We start from the raw sequence: 20878 nt of genomic DNA, 5'->3' as shown, positions 1-20878 counted from the left end.
AAAACACAATGTGGCTGCTTTGAAGGCAGGGTTCAATGAGTATGAAAAGGGATTATGCAGTACTGTTGTCTGTGATCTCAGGGCACTGGACCTGATATATTATGAGGAGGTCCTTCCCAGTCCTGTGTTCCTGAAATTCAGCATCATGCAGAAAAGGTCTGAAAGTTGTCCTGCAGCAAATCAACTTCTCTGCAAAAACCTCACTTGCTGGATTCTAGGGAGGTTTAGACATTTTTGTGGTGCTCAAAATGGGTCGCTTTGCTGTTCAGATTTCGTAACTACCCCTGAAAATAGATGTTCATATACTGTTAGACGATGTAATAGGCTGGGTAACTCCTAGGCTTCATTTGCAAGTGAGTTTCTGACTTCTAACAGTACATGGCATCTTTTCTACCAGGGCACCCATGAACATGTAGCTCTGCAGGTAGGTGTCTTCTGTCCTGAAATGAGCAAATGCAGTTACCAGGTAAGATTACACGAGTGATAGTGTGTTATCTAGACATGGCCTAACTGCTACTATTTTAAAATCAAAATTGACTTAAGACACTCTTCTGATCAATTCCTTCGTATTGCTTAGAAGACAATTCTTACCAGGAGTACGGCAGATGGGATGTAAAAGATTTGGGTAGGGACCTTTTGCTCATACAGCCTTTTGTTGAATTCCGTCACGTAGTACTGGGCAGTCATTTGCCGTTCCACGTCACTGAAATGATGAAGAAGTCCTTTTTCTTCTTTATATTCTTTCCCAACATACCTAAACAAAACGAGAAGTGTTTGGCATAGCCAGATTTGCAGCAGACTGCACTTGGGAAGCCCTACTTGTGACACAGAAACATCTCTACAAAGCAGAGCTTGGCTGTTCAGCAGCAAAGCCAGCTGTTGGCGACGCATTTTAAATGGCAGTGATTAAAGTTGTGGGTTTTCTCTTTTACAGCTCTTACAGGTATAAAATGCTGTACTGATGAATCAATTCCTAGGATGGGAGTTTCATAACATCGGAATGTTTGAAGTTAATTCTTCTTGACTCTGAAGGGAGACCCAACTCAGAGGTACTTAAAATACTGTTCTTAATCCATAATAGTTCATAACCTACTTCTAATAACTATCCAAAATCTGCAACTAGCAGTTATCAGGGCTCTCCTGGTGCAGAGGCCTTTAATGAAGCAAATAGGTGATTTTAATCCTGCTTTCAGGCCAGACGTATCCATTGCATAAACCTGCTGCTAAAATTAAAGAAAAGCAACTGAGACACCTTTCTGCCTACAGGTATTGCGAGATATATAGAGAGCGAGCTATGATGCTAATTCTCTAATGCAAAGCTAGTGGTCAAACAAAAAGGGAGCAACATTTAAACCCCCAGGAGATTATCCCAGCACAGACAAAGGTGAAGTCAGGCCTAAGAGCTGTCATGAGCAAACGAACACCAGCATGTCTGTTAAAAGGCAAAAGTGAAGTAGCTTTTTCTTCCCAGAAATTAAAAAGTGGAGAGTTACATGGAGTGATGGGAAAGATTGCCAAAATGCTCAAGTGATTTGGGAAAGCCATAAAACTTTCCTGCCACAGAAAATCAGTCAAAATCTAACTAAATGTAAACTAGTTTGAAACAGACTAAAGAAGGAATCTTCTCCCACTCTGACTGTGACTTCTGTAATTGTTGAAGTAAAAACTTGTACTGTCTTCTGAAAATACTAGATAAAAGCTACTGTCTGACAAGGCATGGACTAGCTGAATCATAGGTGTAAAACTAATCTTACTGGACAGTTTTCATTCATATTTACACAGAAGTAGCACTGATAAACATTTTGTTTCAGAAATCGGTTTGGTCAATACCTTCCCAGGCTTTCTTCTTGGTGCAGGAAGTGTATCCAAAATGCACTTCTCTGTTTGCCTTCCTTTGCCACATTCAGGTAGTCCCCAATGAATACAGCCGTTTCTTGGCCTGTCCAGAGGCCTGATTTCTTTGAGTATTTTAAAAGAAGAGCAGCTACAAAAAGAAAACAGCACAAGTAGAATGGACAATTCCACAGCACTGCTCTAGGCCTATGCTGAGGGATGAAATAACCAGCAGCCAGGAGAGAAGATATCCAGGCTCCTCTGCAAGCAAAGTACGGGGCTATAAAACATGTGCTAAGAAGTATCTAGGTGCAGAGTTGGATATTTTACATTAAGGACAAAAACTTGCTAAACAGGCTTGAGACATGCAGGATGGGATGAACCCTAAATGGGTTTTACTTAATAAGCTTAGTGAGGCAGCCTATAGTGGTGTTGTTCCTAGCTTCTGTATTTCTTAGTATCTTGATCAGGTGTCTGCATACTAAGGTATGGCTGTTATTTATGATTAACCTAATAATCATTATCTTAAATACACAGTTCGCAGGGATGAAATGTGGAATCTAAATGGGCGACAAAGCCAGAGACTCAAGTAATGGGGTAGAAAGGGCTTGATGAACTGGCACAGGGAGTTCAAGCAGCCTGTCACCTCTTGCATGAAGAGACTGCAGCAGGAGGGACTGAGTGGGCATGAAGATGGAGCCCATTTCCATGAAGCTGTGACTGATGTGCAAATGGGTATGCAGGAACAGGAGAAAATAGTTCAAGGAAGTGTTCTTCTGTTGCTAAAATTCATACACATAAACTCATATAATCACAAAAAATTAAATCCTAATAAATGATGACTAAAACATCATGTTAAAAAGCCTGAGTCAAGACTGTTCCCTGTGGGAGTACCTGTTGCTGCATGAAAATTCACATTGCTACATGGAAACTTACAGTATGCTTTATGGAGCTGTTTAGAATTAAAAATTCCAGTAGGCATCAATCTCTGGACAAGCCAATTATGTTCTACCCCTGCCAGAAGCTTCATGTAATCATCATCACTCAGGAATCGAGCATCAAGGATTTCTTCCTTCGTTCTCCCAGGCATGAAGACAAAACCATTTCTCCTTGTGTTCAGAAATGGACTTTCAGGGGAACTCTTGGGCATCTGTGCTGATTTGCACCACAAACTCAGAGATGAACTGGATTGTCTCTTGCTGCTCATCATGTCCTGAGACTTTTCTTCATCTTCTTCAGTAGTGGCACATTCAAAGTGCTCGTTTACGGATATCTTTGCCCTCGAGGGCAAAGCTGTTGGTGCACTGCGAGTTGGTTGATGCTTTGGAACAGATGCTGTAGGGTAACTGTTTACGAAGTCTCCAGTACTGATGAAATCAAATTCAGCGTCATCTATTGTTTCTGCTTGGATGTCAACTTCAGGCACTTTGAGAGATTCGTTTCCTATCACAGCAGATTTACTCAGCCAGTCACGCACAGACGAGTCGCTGGCCATTTTCGGCTCAATGCTTGTTGGTAGTACAGAAGCACCCCCATTTATGGGGGGACAGGCCACAAAAGAGGGATCCTCAGTGCTGTCTTCAGTTTCTCCTTCTGGGTGGACCCACACAAAGCGGCTCTGGGGCTGGGATGCTGGGCCACTACTGCCTTCCCTGCTGCTGTCCTTGGTCCTGCAGCCCAGCTCCACCCACGAGGAAGACTTCTCCTCATCCTCCAGCCTGGTAGGAAGAGAGTAAGGGGTGGAGAGCAAAGGAACCACGTTGTTCACCTCCCCTGCTTTCTTTTCTGAAGAGCTCTTTACACATTGTCTTCCATCCCGCAGCTCTTCTCCGTGAAGAGATGCCTTCTCTGCCAACCTCCCAGCTAGAGGTCTATCTGTCTCTAAGGAAGGCTGAGGAGATCTCCAAGAGCTATGTAGAGGCTCTTGAGGAGAAGGATGCCAGGCTCTGGAAGGCAACGAACGCAAGTATGCAGCCTGACCATTTTCATCGGATTCTGTTGTGCAACATTGCTCCTCCACTGAGCCCATTTCCTCCTGTTGCCCTTCCCTGGGAGACTCTTTGCTGCTACTACCGTTTAGTTCCTCCCAGCTGGAAGAGCAACTTGATTTTGACAGCTTGCACCAAGAGCTCTCTGAAGTAGTGGTTTGACTCCTGTTCTGCCATCTGCTGAAAACACTGTTTTCATCATTTATTTCTATTTCTATTGGCTCAATCTCTTCATCGAAGGAAATTTTCATCACATCAGAACCAATATATTTCTTTCTCTGGCCACTGAGACTCTCTGAGCTACTTCCTGCTGTTGGTGAATTCAGCATTTTCGCAGTGCCTTTCTTCTGGTACACAGCTTCTTCAGTAGTACACACAGTGTCTATGTTTCTGGTTTCTGTTCTTAAGGCTGTGATACAAGCTCCCACTTTGGTTTCTCTTGGTGTGGTTTTATGAAGCCTGCAAGTATTTTCAAACACTTCACACACTGACAGATGATGCTGAGAATGCATGGCAAGGATTTTCTCAAAGTTGGCTTCCCCTTGCAGGATAGATTTTTCCACTGTGCCTTTATAACTGTCTGGAACGTAAGACCTGGCATCGGAATTAGGGAAGCTTTCCACTTGCAGGTGCTTCTTCACAGATGTGATCAGAGACATGATCTCTTTGGCAAGCATTCCTTTCTCTTCCTCTTCTGTAAATGAAGTGCTATATAAATGCAGTTTTCCCATGGCTTCTCTACATAGTTGACTAACCTCATGGAGTTTCTCACTGTCCCCATAGAGCCACCAATGCACAGTTGTGAGGCAGAAAGCAGCTTTAATAAAACTATGGAGCTCCTGCTTGCTGGTGATGGGACTGTTACCGTTCTTGCTGAGGAGGCCGATCTCAAAGGATTCTTTGGCTTCGGACAAGTAGAACTTCCTCTTTTCTGGTGGACAGTCCTTGGAGTGACTATAGGACAGCAAACACACCCCACGGATGTTCTGGGAGGGGATGAAAGAGAAATGAAATATTTAAAAACCTAGACCTCTGTCAGAGATAAATAAAGGGAGGAAAAAATAGTTTTCTTTCCCTTATACAACCTGAAGCAAACATCGGCTCTAACTGCCTGCTGCTGTGTTTCCTGGAGGAAATAATCTTGGTCTTTTTCCTTTGAAATATGGCTGTAGTTATAGGAGAAGCAGCATTCCCAGATGGGCTTGAAAGCTCATCCTCAGTCTGCGGACAGATACTGCTTTCTGCCCAACTGCTTGGCTTCTGATTGGAGTTCAGAGCAACATACAGCATCATACCCACAACGCAGACATAACACCCTGTATGATGCAATGTTTGAAAGCCGGATTAGAGCCAAATTTAACAGCCTGGAGTCTTCTCTCATACAAATAACACTTTCAGAATGAAGACTAATACTTACCACAGCTGTGAGGACAAACAGCGGGGTGTACTGGCTGTAGACTGCTGCTAGTTTGCAGGCCTCAGCAGCTGCTAATAAGCGATGATTGAACTCTCGGAGAAGGCTCTAGTGAAATTAAAAAAGCAAAAGGGAAAACCCCATCTCAAAACCCTGTTCAAAGAGACAGGTCTACCTGGTAAGCAACCCTGTTAGACTGAAGCAAGGCAGTTTGGGATTTGTTTCTTGTCTGTTCTGGGTTCCCTGAGCTCTCTGAGACCTTGAGTCTTGATAGAGACTTGAGACATATCTTAAACAACAACAGCCAACTCTGTTTCTGCAGGAGCCTTTTTGCTCCAGTTTACCATCAATGTGTCACTTTTTGACCCTATAAAAATTCTATATATATCACATAGTCACAGACATATACACCCTGTAAATACTCTTACTGTTTTCTTTTCCCTGAGGCAAAGCATTCTTCCATCTAGGTGCTAATTAACTTTTTTACCAGGAACAATGGAAATTTCTTCAGCCCTCTCAGTATAGGAGAGGAACTGGAGGAAGAACAAAGTGTGGGTGAATTTGGGACAACAACATACAGTCCATCTGAAGAATCTACACACACAAATACCAAACCAAGGCTTACCAGGTTAATTTCAGCATTGCTTTTAAAACGTATATAATCCTTTTCATTCATGGAAGCAAAGATGTCTGCCATAATACCCAAGGAAGTAGCAATTCCCTGAGAGAAAAATGGAAAATTATCATAGTGCTTTTCCCCTTGTATTTTGAATTTTACTGCTCACATTAAAGTAGGCTCTGTGTAGAACATACCAGGAAAAAAAAACCCAAAACAAAATAAACCAACAAGATCCACAGAGATGCACTGCTAAGAAATTAGAGAGATGTCATCTTGGTAGGGTTTTATTAATTTCAACTTGCGTAAGGTGCAGCCTGGTGGATATGTATAAGTATACTGCACATCTTTGCTCCTGTAGAAATGTTCTGAGCTTGAGGTCAAGCTTTAAGATATGGCAAAGGAGAGGTGATGAGGTCTGGTTTTGTGGTATATCTTATCCTGGGGTACAATTACAAAACTGCTTAAAGCATCACCCTAGGACTCGCAAGACTTAGGTTTACATTCCTGTTTAGCTACGGACACATGGTGTGACTGTTGCTTCATCTACAGTGGGAAGATTAGTGCAGTCAAGCCTCACAAAGGCATTAAAGACAGACACAGTAGCTGTTGCAAGGTGTTCAGATACTGCGGTGCCAGGGAACATCCATCACCCACAACAGATAGTGCAGTGCAGCTCAGCAAATAGACAGGCTTGGTTACTAGAGAAAAAAAATTAGCCTTAGTCCTAATAAATAAATAAAAGCTGTGGCTCATTCTGGGATTAGTCTGTTCTTGTCAGAGGCACCTGTGACATCCTAGGTGATGGTTCGCTTCAGATGATTCTGCTTAATGAAAACTATTACTTCCATTTCCCTGCAGGAAAAAAGGTGTCTGTAAGTCTGTGTATGCATGTGGAAACAATGTGCAATACAGACTTTGGCTAGAGTAGTTGTCCTGCACGTTAACCTTGTCTGAGATGCGTAATTGAAACATTATTGCTAAAAGACCTCTCTGAAGTAAACAAAAGCTAATCTGGAATGATTATTAGATTAGCAACAATATCCAGAGTGAAAAGGAAATACTACCTTTTTATCCGGTTGAGGAAGGTTGAAATATCCCACAACTGATGCCCAAATCAACTCTGCCGCCTCATACCACATCCCTGAAATAAATCAGAAAAATAGTCACTAAGCAGATTACTGCTACGGATGGCTTTCAATGGTTTATTTTACACCTCTGTGACTCAGAAGCCCTCAAAACAGTATAAAACCACGCCATAGCATTTTTTGCTTTGGTGACATGGAACATTTATTAGTTTCCTTTAGCTTTTGGATAGGCATAAACACACATTTTATGGTCATAAAAGACTTCCACTCAACAGTCATGGAAGATGAAATGTCACATCAAAAGCATAAAATTAATGCTGTTGGCCTCCAGTAACAAGCCCTGAATATAGAAGCCCACCATGCTGAAAACTAGGGATTTTCTTGTCTTGAAAGAGGAAATTGCTGTGATGCACCCATGATAAAAAACTGCATGCCTTTGGGAACAACGAATTTGGGAGAAGCATTAGCAAACATGGAGTAGCACAGGGAAAAAGAGAACAACATTTGAGAATGCTCCGCGACTTCTGGTAAGATTAGTAATAAAACAATAATTTCTAAAATGCATTTACTTGGCACGTGGCTCTAGGTCCTAGCTGCAAACAGACGGGTGTAAAACTCATCTTTTGTGGCTGTGTTATGGGCATTAAGCAGGTGTTCTACACAAGCTAAAACTCTGACATATGCCAAAGGTACCATTTTAAAGCTTGACTGCAAAGAAAAAAAAAGTAGGGAAAACCTTGAGCTGACATTTACACAACAAAGCCTTACCAAGCTTTTGCAGAATCTGCCCTCTGATCTGCAAGCAGACTGACTGAACGAGAATCCTATCGCTTTTGTTAGTGTATCGCCAGGTACCTGCAGAAAGAGTGAAAAAAGTCAGTAGAGAATGAAAAATGCTGCTGTCATTTTAAGACTCTGAGGGTAACCTAAAATCCAGTAAATTGCCACGATTCTCCCCTTTGAATTCAGATGGTTTGAATCAGGACTTACAGTCAGATAGTTGACAAAGTGACAGTGCATTAAGGAATGTAAGTAGACATGTGGGCATGTAGCTTGAGTGACAGCTATATAGAGCCTAGAAACAATCTGAAAAGTGAAAGGTACCTCTCTTCTGTGAAGTAACAAAAAGTCCTTGTATATAAACATTGCACAGAGTTTCACTAAAAACCAATCAAAAGGATTAACATGGGATATCTTTGTTGTCACCAGTATATACAGCCGAGCAACGTACTTCTACCCATTGGGAAAACATCTTTTTTTTCAGTATCTCATGAGGATTAAAACAAAAGTTTTCATGTTAACAAGGTATGATTATTACATAAAGTCTTTCGTTATCAAATCTACATTTGATTTCAGAATAGAATACGAAATAAAATCACTAAGGTTTCCCAAGTTTTGTGAACACTTCACTGCAACTCTCAGCATGAACTATCTGTTCAACAACATGCCTTTGATGCTAAACAAGCAAGTATTATCACTGAGTATTACGAAAATAATCTTAAAAGAAAAGCACAATCGCAAGAGAGATGAAATGTAGTGTTTTGCGTAGCCAGTTCTACTTCAGTAGTGATAGTCGATGTTTTGTTTAAAGCCCTTTCCCATGCAGTCCCTTCTTATACAAGAATCTTAGCCACACAACCAGCAGTATAGTCGTTTAACAGAAAGGGGGAAAAAAAAAGTAATTTCTACAAACATTATCATGCATTAAGGAAGGGTTCCATTTTATAGTTTTGCACATCTATCCAGCAATAGAAAACAGTGCTGTAGGAACCAGGATTCACTCTCTTTTTTTCTTAACCCCAAAAGATACTAAATAATTGCACTGCTGTGTGCTACAGCTCTAGAATAAAGTAGTTCATAGGATCAGCGTGAAGTTGGAGGATAAGTATTAGCCTAACAATCTTGGTTGTTTTGGGAGGAGGGAGTTGTCTTAGTTTTCTAGATCAGCCCATTGCTTGAAATTGGTCCACCTCTTCAAATTCTCTGGGCAGAGAAATTCATGGGAAGGCTGCCAATCCAGAATATTCTCCCACCTAAGTGAAGATATTGAAGGATGAATTACGGAAATTTCAAAACAAAGTTGCAGTTTCCACATTTTAGCAAAGAATGGCGAAGAAAAGAGAAACATGATGTAAGGAGTCATTACTGAGGTCAGACTGGCTGTATTTGAAGTTTGTCTGACTATTAAAATTAGTATCAAAAAATCCCACCGAAATAGCAACTACGAAATTGGAAAAGAAATATATACGTACCTGTTGCTCCATTGTCATTAATAAGGTTGCTTAGGATATATTCTGCTTTTAAAAGTTTACCTGATTAAAAATTTTAAAAAAAGACAGAAAATTAATATAAAAATGTATCATGTGGCAGAAAGTCAACAAAAATATTCACCAGTGAAAGCCCTTGCAAATTGTACTCTTCTTCCCAGCACTGTCATTGTGTCCACACTTAGACTAAACTTTCCAATGAAGTATGCGCTGCAGATGCTACCTCATGCTCGGGAATCTCTTTGACACAGGGTATTTCACATATGCAACAAATATTGCAAAAAACATTGATGAGGCAAGTGTTTCTAGTGAGACACTTGCTTCAGAAAATCTCATTGAGATTTAACCTGATAGATCCCGATATCACCTGCACATAGGTTTGTTGCTGTCAATAGTCATAAATGTACATGCACTACATTCTATAATACGTTGTTGCACAGTAAGATAAAATGACGAATATATGTTTTACGTTACTTAACACACTATACATTGCTGGAAGAGTGCTTAATCTTAAAATGTGCGAAAGGCTTCCCTGAGTTGAGCTCTGGTATTTCTGTCAAACTTCCATGCATGCCATCTACGTTCCACAGTGTGGCTTCAGCAAACCAACCGCAAGGAAAAAACAACAGATACCTCTCCTTTATGGGGGAGGTTGAGGCTGCAGATTGGTTCCAGAGTAAACCCAAGCCTCGAGGTGTGGGCAGGTGGCTCCAGGCACTTCTTTCTCTCTCTGCTCCGCCCCATGCCTCGGGCTGCTGCAGGATTCAGAGCACGGGAGGTGGCAACAAGACTGGGGCAGGCACGGAGCTGCTGGCCACCCCACTGGCCACCCCACCGGTTGGGATTCCCTGCTCTTGTTTCTCCTGTCGAAGAAGATAGTCTATCCTGCTTCCGTCAGCAACAGAGCTGCCTGTTTCTCTCCCAAGGAAACATGGGTTTCGGAAAACCATTTTTATCTGACTGGGGAGTTCACCAGGAGGGGAAGCTCTGCAGATGCACCTCAAAGCCAGCTGACTTGACGTCCCACCTCAGCAAGCGCAGCCGCAGGCTATGCTGCCTCCCTGTCACTTTCTACCTAGCTTTTAAGAGCCACGTTAAGCAGAATATATAGCCAAAAAATATATAGAAAGGGTGCAGCATGCAACACAAGGTGGGGGTTCTGCCTTTCAGCCCCCTGTCATAATGGCTCAGAGGTTTTGTCGCATGGCCGGAGTCATCCGTGTCAGGCTTGATGGGCTGCAGGAGATGCCTCGAGGTCTAATTTGATTAGCTCTATTCATGTTGAACCTTGCTTTTTGTCTCAATTGTCTGGCTGAATTCAAGAAGGCCGCTCCAGCCAGTGAAGTAGTGTAAGTGTTGGCTGAACTAGCCCATCAACTGGAGCGTGCCAGTACCCCGACATTATGGCAATGGGAGCATGAGAAGTACACCACCACAAATAAAAATGGCTATGCAGGGAACTTATAGTTCTCTTTTCTGCACATAAAATATTCCTCAGTTGGTCTTTTCATAGCAGGTTTGTCTGGCTTTGTTTTCTTCTCCCCAGTGGGACAGTGGGAAAATACATTAAAAATCCTTCAGGTGTTGCCCACGTTATAGGAATGATGGAATTTTCATTTTTTTTTAAATCAATTTATCCTTGAGGGGTTGTAAGCTGCATTGTTTGCATAGTCAAGTGGTCCCACTGGAGAAAAAAAAAGCAGCTGGGACAGTGCAGAGAAAATGCCGGGATTCTAATTTACTTTTTAAAGGCCCTTGGTCAGAAGTATAGCAATTCAGATATCCCTGTTTGAAACCAGCAGGGAAGATTTGTTAAGGAACAAAAGCTCCAATTAGTATTTTCCACACCCTTTCACAATTTTCTCTCCTGCTTTTGGCTCTGAAACCCTTTATACCAGCCCCTTTGTGCTAGTGAGTGGAACTGGGAGGGCTCAAGGGGGCTGGGAGTGGGCTGTGCGTTTGAAAAGATGGCACCGGGGCCGTAAGCATGTCATCCTCAGCAAGGGACAAAGTATCTTCTTCAAAGTCAAGTAGTTCCTTGGGCTTGAGCTGAGAAAAGGGAGTGGCACCTGTGTTGACGGAGAGGCGAGCCTGGCGGATGAGCACCTGAGGACCGATCGGCGTGGTGGGCTGCAGCCTGTGCAGACCCTTGGCAATCTGAAGAAGTTTGCTGGAGGCATCAATCCAATACAGGAACCGGTCAATCAGGAACACAACCGCAGCTGCCGTTACGCAGTCCTTGACCATGATGGAGGCCTTCAAATAAACCTGAAAAGAACACCAGCACCATGGGGCAGCCTTGGAGAAATTCACCTCGCAAAGGCTCCGTGAACTGTCTACAAAATATATTCAGCTTTAGTAACCCTCTGCCTAACAGTGCTGCCTACGTACTTTTTTGGAACAGATGGGATATCCTTAGTTATTTGCTGTAAGGTGGCTACACAGTTTTACAGCAAGTGAAGTACTGAACATTATGAGAAGCAAATATTCACTAGCAATTAAAAGGCTGTCTCGGAATTTATACTCACCTTATGACTTCTGTGTTCCTAGGCATTTATATAATGGAGAAAGTCTTTGCAGAAGTGATCAGACAGGATTTATTATGACCTGTAATTATGAATATTCCTGATCATATTTTCATTTTTACGATAGGAAGGTTTTTTTTTTGTTTGAGCCGTAGATATCATTCCTGATAGTTTTTTTTCGTCTTTCTAATTGTTTAGTATTTGGAACCGCATAATTTGGTGGTCTGTTAGCAAATTTAAATCATGCCCAATGGTTCACTAGCAGTAATAACAAGTTTAAAAGGGGGACATGAGTCTGGAAAGACTGGAAATGGTCACTATAGCCATAGCCGCAGATGGAGCTCAAACCATCCACTCCTTGTGCATCACAAAGAAGCAAACAGGCCAGGAGTTCAATGTTTTTCCCCTGAAGGTCATCTTTAATGACTACTAAGTGTGTATGAACTCTCTGGGATTCTCACAGCGGCTGAGCCACTGACACCATGAATCAGTTGAAGCTCCTGACACAGCATGCTGTTAAGAGGACAGGAGGCCCACAAAAACAGCCATGAGGAGGCACACAGCCTCATCATGGTTGCAGAAGTCCACATGGACCTGGAGCATCTACCAAAAACCGATCCCTTCCCGTGGTGGGCAGGGGTTGGCACTCCTACCCGGTGGAGCAAGGAGGTGCTCCACAAGTTGACATCCAAGCGATTCTCTTTTTACAGGTTTGTCATGCCGGATGGGGAAGATGGCACCCAGTCATTGTTCCACTGGAATGCCTGCCCGAAATATAGGCGTCAGCTGTAAGGAAAGACCCATCTCTGCAGCTGACCTGTCTGGTCTTCATGGCCACCAGCCGTTCAGCAGCCTCACACTGCCTATGGAGAGCCCGGCTTCCTGCTGCCCAGCCTGGCTTGAACACCTGGGAGCTAGCAACAGTCGAGTACTGCCTTGCAGTGTGGTCAATCACAAGAGGAAAGAAAAAACAGAAAACACTTTAAACCATACAAAGCCTCCTCAGAAAAAGGACGCATTTCTCATCTCATTCACTTCAGCGAGTAACTCCATTCATGAAGAAGCAAAAGCAACACAGGGGAGGGAGGATCAGACCCCACAGCACTATCAAAGGACGAAAGACTGCCAAGAAAACTTTGTCCAAATCCCCACTAAAACATCAAGTTTGGTAGCTATCTCCCATTTTTGCCTTAGCACCAGTCTCCTTCCCTTGCCTTCCTCATGTAAACGCACAGGCAGAGCCAGAGAGACAGCAATGTCCACGAATTGCTTTAGACTCAGTCTTCTTGGACTCCTCCCCACCCTCATTTCTATTCTCTTTGCTTTTAGCTCAGAGCCCCACAATCCGACATCAGGACTCATTCTTGATTTTGAGCAGCATAACCACTGTCTGAGGCGTGCAGGAGAAAGCCCGCGTCAAACCATTTGGAGAAGAGCCTATGGTATACGGCATGAAGGCCGGCTTGCAGCATCAATCTGTTGCAAGCATTTGCTAGCTTGTTTGCACTTCAGCGAGGAAGATTTGTTCAAATTTCCTTTTTTTTTTCCTTGAGCCTGAGCTGGATTTTCTAAGAGGATGGCACTTGAAAAGGATTCCTGGAGCCCAGCACGCACAACTCTGCTTGTGCTGGCCAACAATGGAGGAATTCCCCTCTCCAAGCACCTGTAAACTGACACTGCAAACCAGCCATTCGAAATGCTCATCAACAGGCCATATATTTAAGCACAGAGCATCGCCTAATCTATTTTTTTTCCTCCTCTTCTTCCTTTAATAGATCAGAGCACAAAAGCCTGAGAGAGGGTGACCTACCAAACAAAAGCGCCTTTGAGTTCCTAGGAAAAGTAGACTTGGAGGAGGATGGAAGGAATCCAAGTGGCCCTATTATTTCCACTTGCACTAATTAGACATTTTTCTGTCAGCTATTGAGCACTGCTGAGAGGCCAAACTCACTGAATTCATTTCTAAAGTGTTTACAGAAGTTTGCATCTGTTTGTGTCTCTTCAGGAGGAAAATAAGTACTTCAATAGCATTGTGGAAAATCTAAACGAAGCATCCTATTCTGAAGGGCTTGGCAGTCTTGCAGCTGCATAATTTAACTCTCCGCTCAATGCCGAAACCTCTCGTGTCCCTCTCCAAACCCAAATGGACACAAAATGTAGAAAAGTCAAGCCAGGGAGAGAAACTTGGCTATTTTTTTTTAAAAGGCAGGGCTGCATGCTGTGTGGCACACGGTAACACAGTTCGATGTCAATCTTTGCAATTACGTCCCCCCTGTTCCGAGCAGTACATGGAGAAATTAATACCCGCTCCTTTCATTCCCTGCCAACTCGTGTGGCTGGAAAATTCCTCAGCACCTACAGCCACTGCACCAGCGTGCTGGGCACGCACCCGAACAGTGCACAAAGACCCTCCCCACGCCACACCAGAATGGGACAGGGGAGCGGCTCCCCATCACCCAGCCCAGACCCGGGGAAACCCTATTGACTTCCACGATGTCGCAGCCCACCCCAACACAATCAGACACCCAGCGCCGCTGGCCGCAGCTGGACACTTTGTTCTGCGTAGCGGGCTAGCGCCCTAAACAGATTTACTCACTTTCTTTATCATTTTAAAGCCGATGTAGGCGCATTGACACAGAGAGAGAGAGAGAGAGAGAAAGTGAGAAAGAGCGAGGTACGTGCGCACTTTGTTTTCACATCTGTGTCCATGATGTGAAATGCATATGTCTAATTGAGTTTATGACACAAAGGGAAACTCGCGGCTGGGAAGTGGAATCAGGTGGTGAGAGAATTAAATTTGCACCAGATTTCTATACATGGACCATTGGGGAAAATGCAAAACAGTCTTTAGTGAAGGGTTTTTTCCCTTAATGGCGATGAGTGGGAGGGTGTGCTGTTTGCATGGTTTCCTGCATTAGTGGGTTAGCTCCTCCTCATGCTGGGGCTGAAGTTTGGGTCCCAGCTTCGGGTTCAAAGCCACGACGCCTCCTTTGCATTGACAATGGGGGCCGCTCCCAAGAGAGGGGAGAAGCTCAGAACCGGGGCCATCTGGCACTAGGACTCACAGGAAAGCGTCAAAGGGAAATTATTGGTGCATAGTAAATGAGGATGAGGAGGAGGGGAAGAAAATAGGGGAAAATCTTTATGTGGCAGCTGATGTTAGAGGAATTACAAGCCCAAATAAATGAAATATTGATTTAATCCACTCTCTCTGCCCTCTTTATAAAGCAAAGATCCCGGAGGCAACCCCCCCACCCAAGCCTGCGGGCTCGGGAGGGTCCCCTTTGGAAAAACATCTCTGCAAGCAGCGAGGTTAGAAAGCAGGGGCAGGAATCATTTCACTTTCAGAGTGTCCCCACAGTTTTGTGCATGCTCTGGATTTCTGTGTTTGCTTACATCCATTTGTCTCAGACTGTTTCAGTCTTTCTTTCATTTGTAACTGCAGCTGAGGTTAAAAATCTTAAGAAAAAAAACCAACAAAAACCAAGAGCAGTCAACAAAGAATTTCTAATTCTGTGCACATGGCAGGAGTTTCAGTGGCACGTACTTCCAGGTGCTTCAGTTCTCTCCCAAGAGCTGTTCCTAGTTAGCACTTCACTGAACCCGAACAAATTGCCCGGTTTTCTTTCCCCCTACGTTCGTCCCCTGTCAGATTAAACACAGAGTCACAACACCAATGGATTTGGCTGAAGTCTTTCACCCTTTTACCCCACGCGCTGTTAGCAAAGCCTGTCTTTCCAAGAGACCAAAGCTGCTGTCACCGCACGGGACTTCTCTATCAGTCTCTGCCTTTCAGCTGGCAATCAGAGCCCACTCGACAAATAACAAGGAATTAAGCCTCCTACCACCTCCGTGATGGGCAGAAGAAAACATGTCCACGAGGTGCAGACGGATACGCTCGAACCACGGGACAGTCAAGTGACATAGTAAATAGCTGCAGACTGAGGAATAAGAAGCTCCTGGACACCTTCCTCTCTGATCAGAGCAGCAGAGAACTCCATTTAATGGCTTAAGCTTCTGAAGCTGTTAATTAGCTCAAGTTATTCATCCTGAAGGCAATGGAGAGCTGGGTGTTTATTCAATGGGAGCAGAATTAGGTCCATTATTAGCAGCTCAAAACACCACAGAACGGGTCAATTTTTTACAACCGACCACATCTTGCTTCACCAACTGAGAAAGTACTAGAGCGAGAATAACTCCTGCTTTTCTCAAGAGCCCCCCTTTTTTGCCGTTTAACTTGCCACTGATTTCATTTTACTGCTGTCGGGATGTTTCGCGTGCTGCTCTCGGCTTCCGCCCTCGAGCTGAGAGCGAGTGCTGTTTGCAGGAAGCAGAGCTCCAGCAGAGCAGTGCCCGGAGAGTCCCGCTGGCAGGACCAGCTCCGTCCCTTGCAGGACAGAGAGGGCCTCGCGCTGCCCGTCGACACAAAGCGGAGAAGGCACCATCCCTGATCAAGCTGCTGTTGGCGTGTAGCTCTCAGCACTGGGTAAAGGTATCAAAGGAGTAACCCATGGGGGCAAGTGGGACAACCATCTGCGTGACGAACTTGAGCAGTCTTAGGAGGGAGGAAGGCAGCAGGCAGCTCAGGCTGTGGAACAGCAGCATTTTAGGGCAAGGACAGAGGCAGAACCCTTTCAAGTGCCGAGGAAGCTCCTTGAGGGGGAGATCCTGGGGACATCATGTATCTGAGAAGGCAGCAGGGGTTTGGGGCACCACAGTCATCTGCAGGAGTACCTGTTCTTCACTATTACAAAGGATAGGTGCAACAATCATTTTGTGGCCCTGGTTTGTCCTGCTGTGCTCAGGCTCTAGACTATTTATAAACTATGGTGGCGATTCCCTGTAGCACATTAAAGTACTGTGTTGAACAGGATATTTTAATACTTAAAACCAGCTAAGTGCCAGTGACAGAACCCCCCCCAAGAGGGTGGAATCAAGACCATTATGATCAGCTAAAAATCTGAGTCTGTTTTCTAAATCCATGTCCCCGAAACATCAGTCCATTTGAGAAGTAGTTTAATCTGGAAGGAAAACACAACACAGCATTCTCAGTAATACAACATTTAAAGTCTTTTCCAGGGAAGAAATACTGCACGAAGCTGCATCTGAGAAGAGGAAATCCTACCCATGAGCAAAGTGAACTGACAGCCCTACAGGTACCAAGGATCAGACTTCCGATTTTTTTATTTGGTTCTCCACATAAATTCTGCTGTTTTCCTACACAGGCAGCAGCAGACTGAGTGCTTTGCAGCGTTGCATGCTGGCAGCATCAGGGCAGTCACCCCAGACAGCTGAAGCTCTCCTTCCTGCACTTGATCTCTGATACTTCTCATTTACAAAGCGTTAGGGACTGCACAGCATAAGGGAGGCTGGGGTGCCACGGATGCCTTCTTGGGCTGAATTCAGCCCACACCCACAGCTCTCCCTTACATCACTCTCCATGTTGCTAGGATCACCCAAGAAGAGCTCTTATGAGGCAGGTAGCAAAAGGTCAGCCTGAACAACCAAGATCCCAGGGCTACCATTTAGGGCTTTAATTCTCCTGTTACCACACCAACAGTTAGAAGGAGGAGAAAACTAAATCCTTAGCCCCCTCCTTAGCTCTTTTTCAAAGGCTCCCAGCTCTTCAGTGCCACACACACCCCTAAGGGTAGTTAGGGCACGTCCCTCAGAATGGTTTTCCTAATGGCAATCCATCAGCACGTAATTAACCAAGGTCCAGGCAAGAGCTGTGGGGCCTTATTTTCTCTACTCTTTTCAATATTCCCATTAACTCCCCAGGGCCAGGATCTGCACTCCCCCATCCACCGCAGGGAGCATGGGGTCAGCCTGCACAGCTCCCTACAGCGGGTGCAGAAGGACCTGCAGGAGCCCTACTCTTGGCGGCTTTTCCTTTTGTATTTGCACTGTATCTATCCCAGCAGATCCTGGTCTGTGGCTGAATGCCTGAGCTTGGATGTAGGAACTATTGATACATAGGATAAAAACAAAGTAAAGCCCCCCATAATTACAATGGGTTTGCAAACGGGCTCCCATCTTGAGAAAGAAAAATTAAAATTTTAATGTGGCATGAACCATCCCACAAAAGAACTACTTGTGCGCACAGAGTTGTCCTTATATGAAACCCACAACAGCGTTTGTGGGATCAAAGCCTACATGTACATGGGCATGTTGCCCTCTATTGGCTGGTCACCGAGAACAAGACTATTTCCATCCCTTAGGATAGCGAAGATCTGCAGGAAGGGCAACCACTGGCAGCTTTCCTTTTGGATATGCAGCCCCAGTCTGAGCCCTACAGCACATGTGGTGTTTAGAGAGAAAAAGTAATTCCTCATTATTTATACCTGTTAGAAAGGATCCTGTTACAATTCTGATTTTGCTTGGATTTGTTAAAACCAAAATCCCAGTGCTTCCCAGCTTTTGCTTTGGGTACAGATGTTGGTTATCACCCTTCAAGCCTCAGCGCAGATTCCCACCAAATGGGGCATTCAGGCTGAGATGGGGGCTGCAGGGTGGGCTTGGTTTGGTATGCAGCCAACAAGAAGGCTCTCTTAAAACCTGCTAGGAATACATGGAAAACCGTATATTTTGCTCATTGAACTGGGGTGGCCTTTGTATTGGTTCGTGAATCCCCAGCAGGAAAAAGAAAAAAAAAAAACAAAACAAAAAAACCCCACCTTCTATAGGATGCAAAGATTTTGTAAAACCAGAAGTGCTAGTTTGGCTCGAGGATTACAGTCAATCTGTTTTCTTAAAATCCCTAGGGAGGTTCAGAAATTTCATATAGCGAAGAGAGGGGGAGGAAATAAAAAGGAAAGTTTACGTACATTGCCAAAATCTGCCCTGAGCCCTGCCCTGGCAGCAGCATGGCTCCCATTGAACCGAGGCAGCAGCGAGAGAGTGCCGAGCAGAGCCTGGCTTGCCGCTACCCCCTGCCCCTCAAGCTGGTTTTGCCATGCCTTCCTACTGCTTCAGCCAGCGTGCAGAAGTAATGCACATCCCACAGCAAAGGCGAAGAAGAGCACTTTAAAAGGCCACAGGTGCAGGTGGCTTTGCCTTCTTGATGTGTCAAAGTAGCATGCAGCCGCCAGCCATGGGTATCCTATTTTTTAAAGTGCAACACTAAGGCAAACCCTTGAAGCCAAAGCCTAATCCGCTTACTCACTGTGCTGGTCTCATGGAGCTTTTCAGCCTACTCGCAGAGTAAAACATCCTCATGGTGAGCCCTGGTAGCCAGCTCTGCCTGCTCGTAACACCACCAGTGTGTTATGGTAATGAAGTGCCTTTCATTCATGGATCTCAAAGCACTTTTTAAATGTAATGAATTACGGTTTATGAGCTTATTCTAAGCATGGCAAATTAAAATAAACAGAGAGGAAAAAATTTAAAGCTTTTTCTGAACAATAAATTGACAAAGACTTATTTTTTTCCTCCAGGGAATTAAATTATCCTTCTGTCCCTCATGCCAAAAAAAAAAAAAGAAGAAAAAAGTTGCTCAGACTTTTATCTTTCCTCATCACACTGTAATCACTTCTCTTCAGCCTCATTTTCCCCCCAGCTTTTTATTCAAAGAACTGAAGCAGCCTTTGCTCTGCCTTGAAATTTTATTTAAAAAAAAAAAGGGGGGGGCAAGGAACGGATGAAGGGGGAAAAAATCCCTTTTCCTGACTAATACTAATAATACAGGTCAAAATGTCAGTCTGTCTACAATTAAATGGAAAACAAAAAAGGTTTTCCCTTTTTCCCATGGTACAATGGCACTGGAATATAAATTACCGATGAAGATGAAATAATACTTCAAAGCACATGGGGAAAGGCAGCACAACGTTTACAAAGTATTTTCAACCGCAGGATGAAACATTGAAGACAACGGTAACCAATGGACTTCAGGGGGTGTCGGTGAATAGTCTAAAACTAGCATGCGGTAGGATTTTAGGTCCCTATAGTCTATGACCCCATGATATGCTTTGTTTAACAAGGGCAGCTGCAGTTATCAACAGATGTTTCAGCAATAAATAATTGGTATCATCTCAGAAAAGATCCATCTACCTGGGGAGAGGGCATAATGCTGCAAACACTGCTCCACTATTACAGCCACATTAATCTCCCATCTAGCCAGGTCTCTCAGGGAGTTTACTGCAGGTGTTTATCCTGGGAGAGAGCAGACAAACGCTCCAAAGTTAGAGAGCTGCGCAGGGATTGTAAAGGAGGTCAACCTCTGCCATAAATTTCTGTCTAAGGCCACACACACCAAAGAGAAAAAGAATATAAATACCCAAGAAACAGCCGCCCCCCGCCCCCCGCAAGCAAATTCAGGATCCCTGCAACGCGGGATGCTGGGGCTGACACCTCCCAGCCCTGCCGTTGGCTTTTCTGAGCTTCTCACTGCTCAGTGCTATTCAAAGTAATCATCATTCTCAAACAAGACTTGCTGGCCTTGCTTAGGCAGGGCTCTCTGAAGCAGGTGAAATCTCCTGGCCACCTTGGAGTTAACAGCAGTTTTGTAGCTGGGATTTCAGCAGGGCCAGACCTCCCTGCCCCGAGCTCCAGATTTCCAGGCCAGACTGCCCCTTCCCAACAGGAATGGGACCGTGTTGGCTTCAGACATGCACCACAGTAAGCAAAAAAAGCCCCCAGAACCTCAGAAACCTCATCTTTATTTTATGTCCTGCCAAAGGGATACTCATTAGCCTAGATATTACATTTACCATTGAAACGGGAGTCCTCTGTTTGCTACAAGTCATGTCTGACATGAGTCCAAGAAAACCAGAAAAGCGAAAAGCAATTCACGTTTCTTGCCACTTTCTAATCTTTAAGCTCAAACTCATCACCTTACAGGACGGGATCCCCAAGCACCATTTGGATCCTGCAACTCCTTACACAGCCAAGTATCTTTTACTTATCTTCTCCTGTGACTTACAGGAGAAGTCACATTCAATTCTTGTCTTTCCTGCCTAGGTTTTGGCCAGCTTTGGTCCTCAAAGGGATTCTGTCAAGTAATTTTATTGAAAAAAGAACAGCAGATGATGAATTGTGCAAGCCCTACCAAAGTGAGTGATCCTCACTGCCCCCTAGCAGTGCTGAATTAAGCAAGGCACAGCATTCTTTTCAAATTCATGTTTTCTTAAAAACTTTATGTAAACATTC

The 20878-nt window shown here is 44.2% G+C and overlaps 1 protein-coding gene across 10 annotated transcripts in view; it reads right to left on the bottom strand.

Moving 5' to 3' along the window:
• Positions 1 to 20878, bottom strand: part of ALPK1 (alpha kinase 1) — a 52216-nt gene that overhangs the window by 6704 nt on the left and 24634 nt on the right. For 6 of the 10 annotated variants that reach the window (XM_075420861.1, XM_075420864.1, XM_009942580.2 and 3 more), the window contains 9 exons: positions 11276 to 11474; positions 9192 to 9251; positions 7708 to 7794; positions 6919 to 6995; positions 5861 to 5956; positions 5239 to 5343; positions 2770 to 4807; positions 1831 to 1984; positions 592 to 754 (listed from right to left, as the gene is read on the bottom strand). In XM_075420861.1, coding sequence (XP_075276976.1) covers positions 592 to 754; positions 1831 to 1984; positions 2770 to 4807; positions 5239 to 5343; positions 5861 to 5956; positions 6919 to 6995; positions 7708 to 7794; positions 9192 to 9251; positions 11276 to 11474 — 2979 coding nt within the window. Of the gene's footprint in view, positions 1 to 591; positions 755 to 1830; positions 1985 to 2769; positions 4808 to 5238; positions 5344 to 5860; positions 5957 to 6918; positions 6996 to 7707; positions 7795 to 9191; positions 9252 to 11275; positions 11475 to 11734; positions 12256 to 12548; positions 12915 to 19780; positions 19909 to 20878 lie in introns of those variants that run through there. The other 4 variants (XM_075420870.1, XM_075420868.1, XM_075420869.1 and 1 more) reach the window with 4 other exon arrangements.

This window comes from Opisthocomus hoazin, chromosome 5 (assembly GCF_030867145.1).
Source record: "Opisthocomus hoazin isolate bOpiHoa1 chromosome 5, bOpiHoa1.hap1, whole genome shotgun sequence".
Lineage (NCBI taxonomy): Eukaryota > Metazoa > Chordata > Aves > Opisthocomiformes > Opisthocomidae > Opisthocomus > Opisthocomus hoazin.
Note: the sequence above shows the minus strand (reverse complement) of the source record. Positions and strands in the feature narration are given on the sequence as shown.